Here is a 16,571-nt window from a genome sequence, read left to right as displayed (position 1 = left end):
GGAACCCAGTGTGGAGCTACGCCCCCCTCATTCCTCAGAGGAAAAGTCTACAGCCAAGATATCTCTTCTGACTCACATATGGATGTGAACTAGCCTGTTACACATCATCCAGTTAACAGTCCTTATATAAGGAAGTCATGGATTTCCTTATATCCTTATTTTATATTCCCTTCAGCTTATTTACAGGCATTCTTTTCAACTAGCCTTCAGGTGACTGATTCCCAAGGATGGTTGTTTTATAAGTTAGTTATAATTTTGATGTAATGACAGGAGCAGACTAGCATAGTACTTACCTACTCTGCCATCATGGCTGAAAAGCTCAGCCTGCTTTCTGAAATTATGCTCTGACATTTTATTTTCCACTGTGTAAGAATGGAGCTGGGGTGTGGCAGGAAGCCTCAACCAAATTCTTCATGGTCACTTGTAGTTTAGGAGAGTAACGACTAAACTAGTAACCCCAAGTCCCTCACTTCAACTTTAACCAGTCAAAGAGAGCAACTGTTTTTTCATTTGTTTTAAATACTAAAATTTTTGATAACAGTTCAATAGACAACTAAAATGGGGGTTTTGTTTCTCAATAAAAAGTATAAAAGCCCTTGGACTAGATAACCCAACATTCTTCCTGCTATAACAATCCATGAGTACAACATCAAAGTTATGTAAAGATCTTTTGTTAGAAAACTTAAATCAACTGCAAAGATATTTTTAAAAACTAGTGCCTTGATTTTGAAGAAACATAACTTTTAATTTTACTTTTATGATGTACCTCATTTTTGCTATTCACAGGCAATAATTATAGACTCATTTTGCCTTTCCTATCTCCAGACTCCTCAGCTATTCTCGGACATTGACAATTTAAGAGGAAAACACTCAAATTTGAGATCTCTTAGAAAAATGACATAAGGTAATATGTAAAGTCCTATCCTTAAATGTAAGGTACACTCACCAACAGTCAGGAAATCTGATCGGTACTGACAAGTCATGCCAAAGCCAAAATCTCGCCAAAAGCCAGAATCCTTTTTGTGAACCTTAAGTTAGAAGGAAAAAAAAGTAAAGTTAGTCCCTTAAAAATTAGTTTTAATAAACAATGAAAAAATTAATAGTTTCTAAATAGTTTCTTCTGTCATTTATAGGACTGATAATGAACAATGCACATTTATATTATTACATCCTTATAAAACCAAAAAATATACAGGGTGAAGCAAAAGTAAGTTTACTGTCATTATATGGAAAATAATACAATAATAAGTAACAATACAAAAATATACTGTGTTTTGCATACTCACAACCATAAACCCACTTTTGCCCCACCCTGTATAGTAATCCTTGTGAGCAAAGATTCTGGCCACTTTCAATTTATTTGAATTAAAGCCCTGCATAAGGTGCAAGCTGAAGTTACTAATAATCAAAACAGTGTGGTGCTTGATCTCAAGGACTTTACATCCAAGCTAGGAGGGCAACAGTTGTACATACTGTAATACACTGTGATCAGTTCTACAGAGTGAACCTTATCTGGTATCTACCCAGCTTCTATTCCCCTACTACCTTCCTAATTGTGTAGTTTTGGCCCTATGAAACTCATAACCTTCAAGAAAGCTCCTTCCACCAATAGTTTCATACTGGGCCATGAGGACTCCATACTAATCTGACAATCTCACCCCCCTTATTATAGAAATTGGTTCATTAACAGACATCAGACAAAATTCAGGCCAGAATGCTAAAATGGAAGGGGCTGATAACTTTGGAAATGAAAACCCCCTTGTCCTTGTGAGAGTGCTACTAGAAAAGACACCTGCTTGTTGTAGACCGTGTAGGGTAGAAGTCAGCAAACTACAGCCTCCAGGCTAAATTAGTGTGCCAACTGATTTTGTAAGTAATTTTATTGGCATGCAAGTCACACTCATTTGTTTACAAATTTTCTATGGCTGACTTCATGATACAATGGTAGAGTTGAATAATTGCAGCAGGGACTATATTGCCTGAAAAAGCCCCAAATATTTTCTACAATGTTCTGTACAAAATAAGTTTGCTGACCCCAGGTATAGGGTGTAATAATGTTTGGAACTGCTGTAGTTCCTTCACCACAAGGGAAACCAGCTTTGAAGTGAAGTTGTCACCACTTAAGTCCAAATAAACAAAGAAAATCAGGGCTTTGATGATACTGAGTCCCCAGAATCAAGTAAAAGTTGAAGCCTGATAAACCTCCTTTATTTTACTCATAGGTGCAACAAGTTTTTAATTTGTTGACATGGTTATGAGAGCTGGGACACAACAGTGAGCAGAGGTGACAAGTACCTACCTCTCTCATGGCACTGGCTTCCCCAAGTGTTTGGCTAGTCTTAATTCACTGCTGTTCACTCTTATTAGAATAATCAGTGTTCAAAAAACCATGGCTGTTAGCTATGATTACACGGGCTTATCTCCAGTGATAGTGGAAGGGCTGAACATGGTCTAGGGCACAACATATCAACAGCAGCTCATCCCTGCTGTCTGAGGCTCAGCATCCTCCCTACAACTCAATATTCCCAGAACCCTGCCCCACCTTTCTGGCTCTAAGGGCCACACACACCGCTTCAACCTGCAGGCCAATCTCTGTGATGCCTGCTCCTCAGCACAACCTCAGAAAACCAAGCATACATATTCCTGTGTTCTCTTGAATAGGTTCCAGATGGTTCTCTCCTCCATCTATCCTATATCCATCCACAACTGCCATCTTACAGAAATTTCTCAAACTTTATACTATTAATGGTAAATGTCTCACTTTCCAATACTAATATCCCCTTCTCTTAATTTTTACAAAGAGAGAGAGAATTTAGGGTGTCAGGTGAGGCAAATGTGGGTACTTGATTTGCCATTTTAATACCACTTGTAAGTAATACTGGCCTACAGATAAGGTGTGTATATGTGTTTGTGTACACTTTGCCAGGTGTTAGTATAAAGATAATGCTGGCTTCATAAAATATATTAAGTAGATCATATGGCACTAATATTACCCAGTCATTGAAAATTTGGGAAACCGCACCAGTAAAACGTCATCTCTGCGCAACTGTAAAATACTGTTTTTGATAACTGTTCCAATTTTTGAGCAGTAATTCGTCTCTTCAGAGCTTCTATCTCTTTTCTTTAGAAATACTAATATCAGCTTTTATAAAACACTGACATAAACTTAGTTCCCATTAATGGTTTTTAAATTCTCAAGTCTTTCCTTTTTCTCAGAATTTTAAAAACTTATCATGTAAAACTCATTTCTCTCAACTTTCTAATTATAATTTCCAATACTGTAATTTCCTTTTTACCTTGAATCTACCTATGACTAAAAAAGCTTTTTGCACATAAATAATAACCTCCTATATTTGTCAAGCTATTATTTTGTTAATTAGTTTCTGCCATTGCCTTTTTCCCTCTGAGTTATTCAATTTTTTAACATCTTAAGTTGACGACTTGGTTAATTTGTTTCTATTTTTCTTAATGTTAACAATAAAAAATTAGGCTAAGTATAATATAGTAGTCTGGACTGGATCCTGGAACAGAGAAAGGATATTAGTAGAAAAATTGGTGAAATTCTAATAAAATTCCATAATGTAGTTAGCAGTAACTTACCAATATTAATTTCTTATTTTTGACAAATGTATCATGGTTACTAAATGTTAACATTATAAAAAACTGGGTGAAGTCTAGGAACACATATGGTACCTTTCTACCTTTTCTGTAAATCTACATTATTATAACATAGTAAATGATTTAAAAAATTTAAAACATTAACTTTAACTGTTAAGCTGATGTAAGTACAACTCTAAGTTGCAACATGTGACTTTCCCATGCAATAGCTTTCTAAGTACTTCCCTACTTAGTTATCTAGTAATTTTAATTTCTAGTTAATGTTTTTTAAATTAAAATTTACTTGTAGTATTACTATAAATGTGTTGGCATAAGTAATTGTACAGTTTTCACATTCTGGAACATGAAGTTTTCTCTGTGACCTAAACTTATTTCCCCCTCTGGAATAACACAATTCTAAAACAATATATATGAAAGTATTTTATTGGGAGTGGGAGGTAGAAGAAATTATGAAAATGTGTTTATAATAACTTTAGTTTTTACTAAAACTTTGTTCTACTTGTGAATAAAATATAAAGGAACCTAGAAAGGATCTTGTGGCCCTTCATAACACAGTGGGAGTCTTACCAGCTGTTGCTCCACAGGAGGGGGTACATTCTGACTGGCATAAACAATGGCAGGGTTGTAAAGACTGAACACTACAGGGTAAAACACCTTCTTGCCTATAAATTAAAATATACATTTATATCACATAAAGTCATAAAATGAAGAACTGATCTCACAACAATATCTATTAATAGTCTGTTACAGTCTTTGTTTCCACATGATGATTTTATTTGATCAATATTGTATTTTATCAATAATCAGACTCCTGAACATCATATTGATTTGATGAATATGATGATTTTTTAAAAGATTTTATTTATTTATCTTTAGAGGGGAAGGGAAGGAGAGAGGGAGAGAAATATCAATGTATGGTTGCCTCTCATGCATCCCCTGCTGGAGACTGGCCTGCAACCAAGGCATGTGTCCTGACTAGGAATCGAACTGCGACTGTCTGGTTCGCAGGCCCGCACTCAATCCACTGAGCTACACCAGCCAGGGTGAATATGATGATTTTTAATAACATTTAAGTAGGCTAGGCTATGGAACTATAGCATTGCAAAACAATAGAGAAAAAAGTAGACTAAAGGATGCTCCAAACATTTACTCCTTGACTCTGGGGAGATGCACAAAGGCCTTCTCTCAGCTGTTCATTAGGTGAGCCATTTATTGGGTTGGCCAAAATGTCTGTTTCGTTTCTCCCATAAGGTGGATCTAGTAGCACTTAGTTGTCTTTAACTGCATTCAAAACAAATTTGTTAGACTGTTTTGTGACAGCCGTCACATAGCATGCATTTTTTTAAAAAAGCTTATCAAAATTAGTGAAATTTTGTGTAGCCATTTTAATATTGAAGATGATAAAAATATACAACATTTTTAGCATATTATACTTTATTATTTCAAGAAAGGTAAAAGTGCAACTGAAATGCAAAAAAAAGATTTTTGCAGTGTATTGAGAAGGTGCTGTGTGACTGATCAAACATGTCAAAGTGGTTTGCAAAGTTTTGTGTGCTGGAGATTTCTTGCTGGATGATAATCCACAGTCAGGGGAACCAGTTAAAGCTGGTATATGTTGGAATTGGAAGGGAAATCCTCTGTTATGAGCTCCTTCCAGAAAACCAAATGATTAATTCCAACAAGTAGTGCTCCCAATTAGACCAACTGAAAGCAGCACTACATGAAAAGCATCCAGAATTAGTCAACAGAAAACACATAATCTTTCATCAGGATAGCACAAGACCACATGTTCCTAGATGACCAGGCAAAAACTATTACAGCTTGACTAGGAACTTCTGATTCACTTGCCATAAGCACCAGACACTGCAGCTTCAGATTTCCAAATTCTTTTTTTTTTTAAAATATTTTATTTATTTTAGAGGGGAAGGGAAGGAGAGAGGGAGAGAAACATCAATGTATGGTTGCCTTTCATGCGTCCCCTGCTGGGAACTGGCCTGCAGGGAACTGGTCTGCAACCCAGGCATGTGCCCTGACTGGGAATCGAACCGCGATTGTCTGGTTTGCAGGCCCGCGCTCAATCCACTGAGCTACACCAGCCAGGGCCAAATTCTTTTACTGGAAAAAATTTCAATTCCCTGGAAGACTGCAAAAGGCACCTAGAATAGTTCATTGCTCAAAATGATAAAAAGTTTTGAGAAGATGGAATTATGAAGTTGCCTGAAAGATGGCAGAAGGTAGTGGGACAAAACAGTGACTATGTTGTTCAATAAATTTATAGGTAAAAATGAAAAATGTGCCTTTTATTTTCACTTAGGAATCTAATAAACATTTTGGCCAACCCAATACTATGCATTATTTCATTTAATTAGCAAGAGTAGATACAGGTTAACCTTGGCAATCACCAAAAAACTTAGAAACTGAAATTAAATCCATTCTTCAAAATGAACCATAGAAACAGTAAATCCAAAGATACTGCACAGTGAATAGATTAACTAGAAAATAAAACACAGAACTGCAGATAGATTTGAACAAGATTTGGGAAAGTTGGAAAGATAAGAATAAAAATGATCTGATGTAATAGCTCTTGCAGAAAGCATTATCATTATCACTCAAACTTATAGCCCTGAAGGGCCCTTAAAGGCTAACTAGTCCATCTCCTCTCAACAGGGAACTCCTTGCTAAGGCTAACTAGTCCATCTCCTCTCAACAGGGAACTCCTTGCTAAGACTAACGTCAATCAGATAGATAATATGAAGTGTTCAGTAACTGTTAAGGACCCTGTAAGTAAGGTAGTGGCCTTTTTATTACAACATTCTTAGGAAGAATGAGATGATACTCATCTCACCTTCCTCAAAACCCAGTTAGGGATGAGGAGCTCAGTTTCCCAGAGACAAATGTATTTCTGGATATAAAAATATTTCTTTCACATTGAACCAATGTCTCCAGCTTCCACATTTTGAACTTTATACTGTTTGGTGTAACAAAAGTAAACCTAACCCTTAAATGCTTACTAGGCTCTGAGAGTTCCTGACAGTTATCCCATTAAACTAATCAGTAAGAGGTAATAATATGCATGATATAAGTAGTTCTACATTAAAAAAAAACTATGAGATTTTTTAAGTACAAAAAACATTTTCACTTAAAGATTGAAATTACATTTAAAATATTAAAAACATTCAAAATACTTTATTAAAACACCATTTGCTCATACATTTTCAAAAGCATCTATAACATAAAGCAATATATAATAAGTCATCCCAAATGCATAGTCTTGAGACCAAGCACTCTCTGTAACAAGACCTCTCTGCCTATATATATGTGCCTGTGTGTGTGTTGGTGCCACTGCCTGACGTAAGTGCTTATGATTCACATCTCCACAGTCTTCTTGGCTCTTTTTCTGATGGGTGCTGGTTCCTCTTCGTCAATTTCCAGACTTTTTATTTCTTTGCCATTTGTTTATTTGCATTCAAATGTAAACATTAGAATTTGACCATGAGAGAACAAAGGGTATGAACTTCAGAGGGAGAAATTTTCACTTTTCTAGTTAATATTCCAGTTAAATTATGCCTAATATAACTTTAAAAACATAACTTGATTCATAGTATGGGACATGCTGACATTGCTCTAAATTCTACACTCTTTTACGCACCTGGCTCAGCATTTAACCGGCAGCTGTTAAGGAATTCGGCTGAGAAATATATATCAACATCACAGAAAAACATCAAGACCTCTCCCTTGTCCCAAGCTCGAGCACCCACATTTAGTCCTCGTCCACGGTTAAATTCTTCATTCAATGAGACCAAGGTGTAATTGTGAAAATTAGACTCACTATGAGGAAAGCACATATAACAAATTATAAGTCCCACTTAAAGTTTAACAACTCTCTCCCTTCAATGCAATTTATAAATATGTTTTGTGCTTCAGATATATTATCATTTGGTTTTATATTCATATAAGGAAAAGAAATCACCAGCTTCATGTGTATGATCATTATCAGAGACATGTATTCACTAAATACCCACATGTGAGGTAACATGATGGTGGTATGAGGTTTATAAGTGTTGAGGGGCCACTGCCCTTCAGAATCTTAAAAACCTATTGGAGAAGATAAGAAATATATACATGGAAAACAGACATAATGCTTGATAATAAATAATATATTCCACATGAATGATACAAATAAAGAGTGCTTTTCTATTGAGTTCTTCAGATCTTTGCCCAAATGTTGTCTTATCAGAGAGATACTCCTCATACCGTATGTGAGGTAAGCCCCTACTCCCTCTATTTAATCTCCATCCCACTGCCCAGCTTTGTTTTCCTCAGTTCCACTGGAATGCAATCTCCACTAGAGGAGGGATTCTGTTTTGTTCATTACTCTGGACACAGTGGACCTTGCAGAATAGGAGTTCAATAAATATTTGCTGAATAAATGAACAAACAGCAGTTCTGAGAAAAAAAAAGACTGCTTCTGCCTGGAGTAGTCAGAAAAGAAGTTAGAATTGGAATTTAAGTTAGGCCTTGGCTAAAATCCTGAATTCAGTGGCTAGTGTGAAGGTCATTCCAATTAATTATCCTCAAAGGCAAAGAGGAAAGTAAGTGCAAAGCATTGTAAAGAACAGGGATCAGACAAATCAAATTGGCTAAGAGGGATCCTAGAATGGGAACAGTAAAACCAGAAAACGAGAAAAGCTTTTCTGGTTTTAAGTAGTACCTTCCAAGAGAAGTTAGAGATCTTGGTCAAAGGCAAGGAAGAGTCAGGGTTTTCCCATCACAGCGTTAGTTCTCACTGTTAAGTCCCTGCATCCAGAGCATCAGAGCTTCCTTGGACATATATTAGAAATGCAAATTCTCAGGTCTCACCCCAAACTCCTGTATCAAATGCTATGGGTGAAGTTGATTATTTATGTTAGTAAGCCAGGTGACTTTGATATCAAAGGTGGAGAACTGCTCCACTAGGGTATAGTTGGATCAAAAAAAGGACCCTTTCAGGATCCTTTTTTACTCTTGTAATATTGAAATATTACTCTTACAATAATATACAAAGTAGAGACCCCAGAAAGATCTGGAATTATCTTCTGGAGGGCTGGCCCCTTGTAGTACAGGCTTCCCCAACTACGTGAATGTTCTCAGGACCCATCTCTATCAGTGTACCAGCTGGCATTGTTGTGAGTGGCTGCATTTGGCTTCAGTGAAATTTTTTGAAGAATCTCAACATGTCTGTCCATTTCATAATGAATGATTTATGTTTTGAGCCCATCTGCCCATACCAGGCTGAGTGTCCAGCAGTTTTTGACTAAAAGCAGCATAACCCCTGTGCCCCACCCTCCCTATTCACCTGATCTCGCCCTGAGCAACTTTTTTGTTTCCCAGATGAAAAAAAATCCTCGAAGGAAAAAGTTTTGCCAATGTGGAAGAGGTGAAACAAAAAATGCCAGAAGCCCTAAAAGGCATGAAAATTGATGAATTCAAAAACTGTTTGAGCAGTGGAAAAAAGTCTTGATAGGTGTGTTGCATCAAGGCAAGTACTTTGAAGGTGACTCAAGTTTAAACATGTAAGGATAAGTACACAATTTTTTATAAATACACTCTGGGTTTTTGGGGGTCCCCCCCTCACAGAATGGGAAATAGAGAGATGGAAGCAAAGATTCAAATAGTGTATGAAGGGGACTCCAAGTGCTCTGAGCACCCATGCTCCCCTTATTACAGGATATAAATCTCTCCCTTATTTTGGGGAAATTGCCGTTCACCACCTCACAGTCTTACCACCAAGTGGAAGAACTAATCATAGAGCACTCCAACCACAGTAATTTCCTAAGAGCAGGCACCCAACTCAAGCTGGGCTAACTGCAATACCTGCACCTGGCCATAATAATTGGCTCAAGAGTGGGCAAAAGTTCCTTCCTGGGATTTTCTTAGCTGGGTCTGAGAAAAAGATGTTTTCCTCTCCGATAGCAAAGCTCACAAGTGGAAAAAGACAATCTGCAATGGAGAATAAAGTCATGATGCAAAGAAAAACAGACAAGAAGACAAAAAAAATTGATGGTATTCAAGTCTCTGGTTCAAGTCATAAGATATCAAAGCTGATTTGGTTTTCTTCTTCAAGTCTGGCTGTAATGATCCCTTTAGCTGCAAGTTATCCAAGATTCTTCAATAACTCATTTTCCTTGTTCTCAAGAGAGGTTCCCATCATTTACCACAGAGAAGTCTTGACTAATGCAGGGATGGCTTCAGAAATACCAATGTGAGTGCCTAGAAATTAGTAGGTGACTAAAAATGGTAAGGAAGAAGAGAAGGGAAGAAATGAAGGGTTAGGGGGAAGATACATGGTGGCAGCAGCAAGGAAAGAACAGAGAAGAGATCCTGTGTAGTAAGCAGAAACTGACTAATGAGAGATGGAAAATGAGTGAAAGATGCTGGCTCTCAGGCATCAAGTGCAGGGAATCACGAGAATGGTCTTAATCTGAACTAAACAAGGGCCATCGAGAGGAGAAGACAATGTTTCCACATCAATGCTGTGAGAAGGCCACTTAGAGGTAGGAGGTACAACTCCCTCTTCCATGCCCTGTCCTATTCCAACCATACCAGTCAGACTCTAAGCAGGGTATCTCGAACATAGCTGATGGGATTCAATGAATGTCAGTAGAATGATTCAAGAAGAATGGCCAGCCAAACCTGTACTCTTCAGAAATGGCCAGCCAAACCTGTACTCTTCAGAAATATAAAATATTTACATTTATAAAACATTTAAATTTTATAAATATCAGAGGAATGTTTCAAGAAGGAAGTATTTGTCAGGTATCAAATGTAAAAAAAGTGATAGAAGGATGACAGAAAAAAAAAGGCTGATTTGGCAATTAGGTCATAACTTTGGGATAACTTAGAGATGAAAAGGCTAAGGAATTACTAATTCATCCATTCAAAATTCTGAGCACCTACTATACAACAGGTACTATATGAGTTGTCTGGTTAGAGAATTACTGTCTTGTGAGGTTAAGCTATGAAAGGACAGAAAGCTAACAGTACTACCTGGTGGATATTATAGAGTCAGGTGGAAGTTTCTTAAGGATAAGGGGAGACCTAAGCATCATTTACAGGGTGAGAAAAAATGAAAAGACAAGTGACAAGTAAGAGACAAACTTAAGAGATATTATCAAAGGGAATGAGTTCAACAGGAGGAAACCAAGGGGTGATAAATGGAGGCAAACATAGAGAGTAAGTGCTCTCCAGAATGAGAGCACACTTGACCATACCGGGCTTTCTGCTAAGAGTGTAAGTGAAGGTGAGTCATTTACAGTTGCATGAGGGAACCTGGGGTGAAATGAGGAAACTTACCACCACTCACATGCTCAGTCAACTTTTAAACAGCAGCTATTCCAAATTAACTCATTAAATATGTGAAATTCTCACTCTTCTAATGTTATACATCAAGGACTTCTATGTGGAGAAGGCTCACCCACCTTGTGACAGATTCTAGGATGGACTTGACTTTAGACAGTCCTTCTTTACCAAAATACACCACTGTCAGGTGAATCCTCTTGTCCTGATAAATACATACATCCCTAACAGAATTGAAAAATAAAGTTTATTCAGGTAAACATGAGGTTCTACTTATTCAGAAAGCAATCACATGAAGAAAATGAATGAGGCATTATTAAAGACAAAATCACATGAGTTTTAAGTAAATATAAAGTACTAAATTATTAAAGACATCACTGTGAATGAATAACAATGTATATGTCTAAATAAGAGCAACCCTTGGAGGGCCAGGGAAGCAGTCCAACAATGTTGCCAAATTTCTAAACATTTTGGAAACCTTTGCTTTGGTATTGTCTTTAGGAACAAATTACAAGCTACTTAAGGAAATAAGCCCAATAAATTCAGAAGCAAATAAATAAATACTCATCTTTTGATTAGAGACTTATTTTGTCTTCAGACTGACTAGAACTGAAATTATACTTAATATTCAAGAAATAAAATATTTGCTACTAATGAGGTTACTAACTTTAAAGAATATTGGAGTATCTGAAGGCAATTCCAAAAAAAGCAATAAAAATGATTTAGGAAATCAGATCTCAAGTGAGCTACTTCAGACATGCAAAACTCACTTGGAAGCATGACTTCTAGATATTGTTACAGAAGAGTGTTAAATAACTTTAAATCCAACAATTTCAATATAAGAATAAAGGCTGGAATTACAAAGCATTAAAAAGAGCATATTAAAGTATTTAAAACAAGGCAATTAAACGAAGCAAAACTTTACTCAAATAGTTATTCTAATATGTAGTTGTTAATTCTTTAACACTTCAGTGTTTTAAAATATCCAAATCTAATGGCAAAAGAAAATCCTTTTAAAAATTGTTAGTCTCCTACTCAAGATAGAATAACTTTCTCCTGTTTTTAGTTGAATGTTTATATTTCTAAAATTTATTTCAATTTTAAAATTCAAATTGTTCTTAAGGAAATTTTCTGGGGAGATAGCAATGTTCCATATCTTGATTAGAGAGGTGGCTACATGAGTACACATTTGTCAAAAGTCATGAAACCCATCTCTGAAATATGTGGATTTTATTCTTATGTAAATTATGCCTCAATAATGTTATTTTTAAAAATGAAACTTATCCTTACATGAATTCACACACAATTATAAAGGTAATCGAAGTTAGTTTCTTATAACTGTCATCCTCAATTTATTTTACTTCATAGTTGAAGTTATCAAAAACACAATGTTATAAATGTTTTAAGAAAAAAGATAAAATTATTTTGTAATTCTAAATAATCATACTCAGTGAAGATAAATAACTGTGTATGAAGTGTGATTTTTTTTCAGGCATGCTTAGACCAATCATTAAGCTCTGAGAGTTACCTGAAGTTCTGCATAAACTGTACAAATGCTTCAGTTCTTTCAGCAAGTGGCACAATTATATTAATAAGTGATCTAGTAATGTCAATCATCTCACTCTTCACTTTCATGAGAGGTCCAAAAGGGCGGAAGAGGGTCACATGTCTATATTCCATAAGGTCTGCTTTCTTAAAAAAGAGTTCATACTGTGTGCCCTTATCTTTCTCAGTGCGGTAATAACCTGAAGGAAAGAGGAACAAAGATGTCTCCATGTCAAAGTTTATAAATTCAATGTGAATATGGATTTTACTGAAAGATCAAAAGTCTTAAACCAGATCTGTAGGGTTTTTATCTGTTTGTGAAAATATTTATGCCCACAACTATTTCTTTATAAAAGGAGAAGTTAAAAAAAGTTTTTAAAAAGTTTAAAAAAGTTCATTGCTCTGCTTTTTTATCTATATTATTATTCAATCCACAGCATATGCTTCAAATGACAAGGAGAATTATAAGTAGAATATAAAAATGGCATTGGTTCCTTTCTTTTCAGGAAGATGTGAACACATTTTACACATTACTTAGTTATTTCCTCAGCAGCTTTCAATTCTGCTGTAAGCCACAATCATAGAGTGAAAAGACAAGAACCTCACCTTGTGGAAAAAACAGAAGTTTTGAGAGGAACAACCCCTTGAAAATGGCAGGAAATGACAGAAGAAAAAAAGAGGTGGCTACAGGCAGAACACAGTTGAAATGCCAGAAAGCACAATGTTCTCCTTAATAGCCTCCAAGGGCCCAGAGATGCAGTATTACATATAGCAAATAGCATCCATGATGACTTGCGGTAAAAAAAAACTGTATGTGGTAGACAATGTATGTCAAACAAAGAGAACCTGTAAGAAAGATTATATCTAAAATGGTTTTAAGTCTGCAATTAAATATCCAGCAGAGGATATTAAGATGGGGACGGGTGGGAATCTATGATTATTACTGTTTATATCGAGCAACAGTTATCTAAGATTTATAGCAGTATTCCTCCACTTTTAAGTCATGTCCCATTTGATGTGTAAAAATCCCATGTCCTTGTTGCCATTTGTATTAGAAAAATACTTTTCCAATGCCAAATATGCTTTTTAATATTATATATGCCTCACTGATATTCTCACATGTGCTGCTCTCCTCCCCTCCAAAATATAGAATAACCACTAATCTACAGAATTAGGTGTTTTTCTTTACTTTAACAAATAGTTTTAAAATCTTGAGCCTTAGTTCATACATTTTTTAAATATATAAGAAAAGAACACCAAGACCGGCAAAGAGAGGAATGCAAATACATACACATGTAAATACACAACAGCCCTAAGAGTTCTTCACTTGGGTAGCAGTCTTCTATATAAGCTTAGATTTATTCTATTTCCCTAGTTCTTATTTTCTACTTTATTACAATCATATTATAACTTTTTGCAAAAAGCCACTTCAAACTCTTGGTGGAATGAAATGGGTAAACAAATATTTTAACACTGTGGAAAATGACTGACATATTACCAGCATACAATAATAACATTCTGTCATACTAATATAACTATGGACCAACACATTTTTCACATTACCTTCTATGAAGTCATTTTCATTAAATATCAGTTTCTCTCCAAGGGGACCATCCTCATCTTCCTGTTCATCATCTTCATCAGGATTATTAATGACCTCCAAGCCAGCTTCAATAACTTCCACCAATTCATCTCGTTTGTCTTTTCTAACTGGCTTTTCCTCAGGATGGCGAGTGAGACCCATTTCCAACTGAAATACTTTCATTAAGGTAAAACTTTCAAACGGAATGACGCCATACTCACTAGGTAGTTTGGCTCCTATGCTAACTTCAGCTTTGTCAATTTGGGAATGAAGAAACTCTAGAAGATCACTAGGTACTTGTTCTTTGTGACCTTGATACCCTATGCCATTAGACCCTACATTCTTTCTCTCTTGTAATGATTTCATCTTCTCATTCATTTCTTGCAATTCTTGTTTTAGTTGTGCAATTTGGCGTTTCAGACTGGTTGCCCTGGTCTGATAATGTTCTTCTTGCTCCTGCAGTAGGGCTTGATAATACTCTTTACCATAATTTTCCCCAATGACTCCAGGAAGAGATGCATTTCCATCAGTCTGGGGGGCACATTCCAGAAGATACAAAAACAGTACCAAAATGCAAACTAAAGCAAGACCCAACAGTAGCCACTGGGCCCGGGCCTGAAGAATCAGTCCTCTTCTAGGCATTCTTATTAATGTGGACTTGCCTACTGAGATTAATTCTTTGCTTGTGCATACCTTTAGCAAAAGGTTATCAAAAATTTAAAAACAAAATTGGGATTTCCATAAAAGTTACCAAAATGAATTTTGCTGTAGCTTAAAAAATTTCTTCCTGCAGCAATCAAGACTACTTGCAGAAATGAGAAATTATGCATACCTCCCGTATTGTTACCTTGATATCCAGAATGAAGATCTACCGAATCAGATAAAATTCCATTATATGTGTGGTGACCTTTCTGAAAGAAACAGATCAGAACCAATCAGAATTTTGTTTCCTCAAATATAAGGTCCAGCACAAATAACTCCCCTCTTTTATTACATAAAAATCTTTTATTATAAAATCATAAGCATGTAATTCTGTAACATAACAATATCACACTAAAGCACACCATGTGATATTTTATGTGAAATGTTCAAATTGCTGTCCATCTTGTGTGAGACATTCATGTACACTTCCAACCACACTCAATGGTGTTACTTCTGCTGGACCCTTTACATCAAATTTTTGACAGTGTCAGTAAACTTATGTGACCACTATATGTCAAGCACCATGAAAGGTGCTCATACAATTCAGAATACTCAGTAAATTGTGGAAGAAATTATTAACAAAAATATCTTACAAAATATTAAGATATGACATGTAATACTCAACCAGAATGTCTATATATCCATAACCTACTGAATGAATAAAAAATCATTAAAATTACATTTAGAATAGTTTATATTACATATATTCTACAGTTCTCTAATTATTTGGAAACTGTATTGCTTATAGCTCTATATTAACATAATATTTTAATCAACACACCACTTTCATCTATTGTGTATCACAATTTGGGAACTGAGTTTCTATAAATTGTTTTGTTATATTAACAATGGCTTACTAGAGGAAGAGAGAGATTCTTCCAGTAATTAATTCAAGAATTCCACTTCATTAATTTCTATGGCTCAAATCTAAAAGCCTTAAAATTAAGTGGAGGAAAAAACAGTTTCAAAAGATCACAAACATATGGAAAACACATTAAGAAACATTATTACATCCAAAATCCTCCAGTAGATTATTTCAGCATTATATCACATAATTCGTTCAGAGCAACAAATTCCTACACGTCTGGAATGGCTTAGAGTCTATATAAAGAAAAAACATGAACATTTTAATGTTTTTTTCAGGGAAAGAATATTAAAAAACCATTTATAAATTTACAAAATTATTCAATACATAGTACAGTTCATAAGACAATCAGTTGTGTGAGCTCTCCTGTTTTCTTTATAAATTAAGGATTCTTAACTGTAGAAGTAGAGATGGTTAAACTTAGCAGACAGGAGAACAGGGGAGGCCTCTGCCCCAGAGAGAAATTCCATTCTAATGAAGTGTTTGTCAAGAACTCTATGTAATACTATAGTAAGCTTTTAACAGATGTTCTCTACCAGTGCAGCAGATCCTGTGGAAAATGATCACCGAGGAACATGAGTCCTAGTCACTTTTTCACTGATTAGGAAAGTCTAGATGCTTCTGTGAGAAATGCTGCAATATGTGTGTTTTATATGGCACATATATGCATAAAATAAAGGCAATAGACCTAAAAGGACTTAATTACCCTTAGCCATTTATTATTTTAATTAACCAAATGATAACTAAGTATCTTGAAAAGTTTAATTCACCACTGAAATAGCAGTGTATATCACATATAGGTTTGTGTTACCATCATATATACATGAGTTAGATAAAAGATGCTTGTGCACCCAAGTCAGACACTTAACTGATCTCCCAAAAAACAAAGTGAACAGTCAAGAGAATCTTAACTGATATGAAATT

General features: G+C 35.5%; 1 protein-coding gene across 2 annotated transcripts in view; it reads right to left on the bottom strand.

Annotated features, from left to right (window-relative positions):
* The window catches only part of CSGALNACT2 (chondroitin sulfate N-acetylgalactosaminyltransferase 2), an 84,057-nt gene that overhangs the window by 7,985 nt on the left and 59,501 nt on the right, over positions 1-16,571 (bottom strand). Inside the window, exons 2-7 of one of the 2 annotated variants that reach the window (XM_053671426.1) lie at positions 14,062-14,991; positions 12,482-12,698; positions 11,076-11,177; positions 7,268-7,446; positions 4,186-4,280; positions 947-1,028 (exon numbers count right to left, since the gene is read on the bottom strand). In XM_053671426.1, the coding sequence (XP_053527401.1) occupies positions 947-1,028; positions 4,186-4,280; positions 7,268-7,446; positions 11,076-11,177; positions 12,482-12,698; positions 14,062-14,722 (1,336 nt within the window). In that variant the 5' untranslated portion in view covers positions 14,723-14,991. The remainder of the gene's footprint in view (positions 1-946; positions 1,029-4,185; positions 4,281-7,267; positions 7,447-11,075; positions 11,178-12,481; positions 12,699-14,061; positions 14,992-16,571) is intronic. The other variant, XM_053671427.1, reaches the window with a different exon arrangement.

Source organism: Artibeus jamaicensis, unplaced genomic scaffold (genome assembly GCF_021234435.1).
Source record: "Artibeus jamaicensis isolate MK-2021 breed Jamaican fruit bat unplaced genomic scaffold, CSHL_Jam_final contig_687, whole genome shotgun sequence".
NCBI lineage: Eukaryota > Metazoa > Chordata > Mammalia > Chiroptera > Phyllostomidae > Artibeus > Artibeus jamaicensis.
The sequence above is the reverse complement of the archived record's forward strand: the minus strand, read 5'-3'. Positions and strand labels throughout refer to the sequence as shown.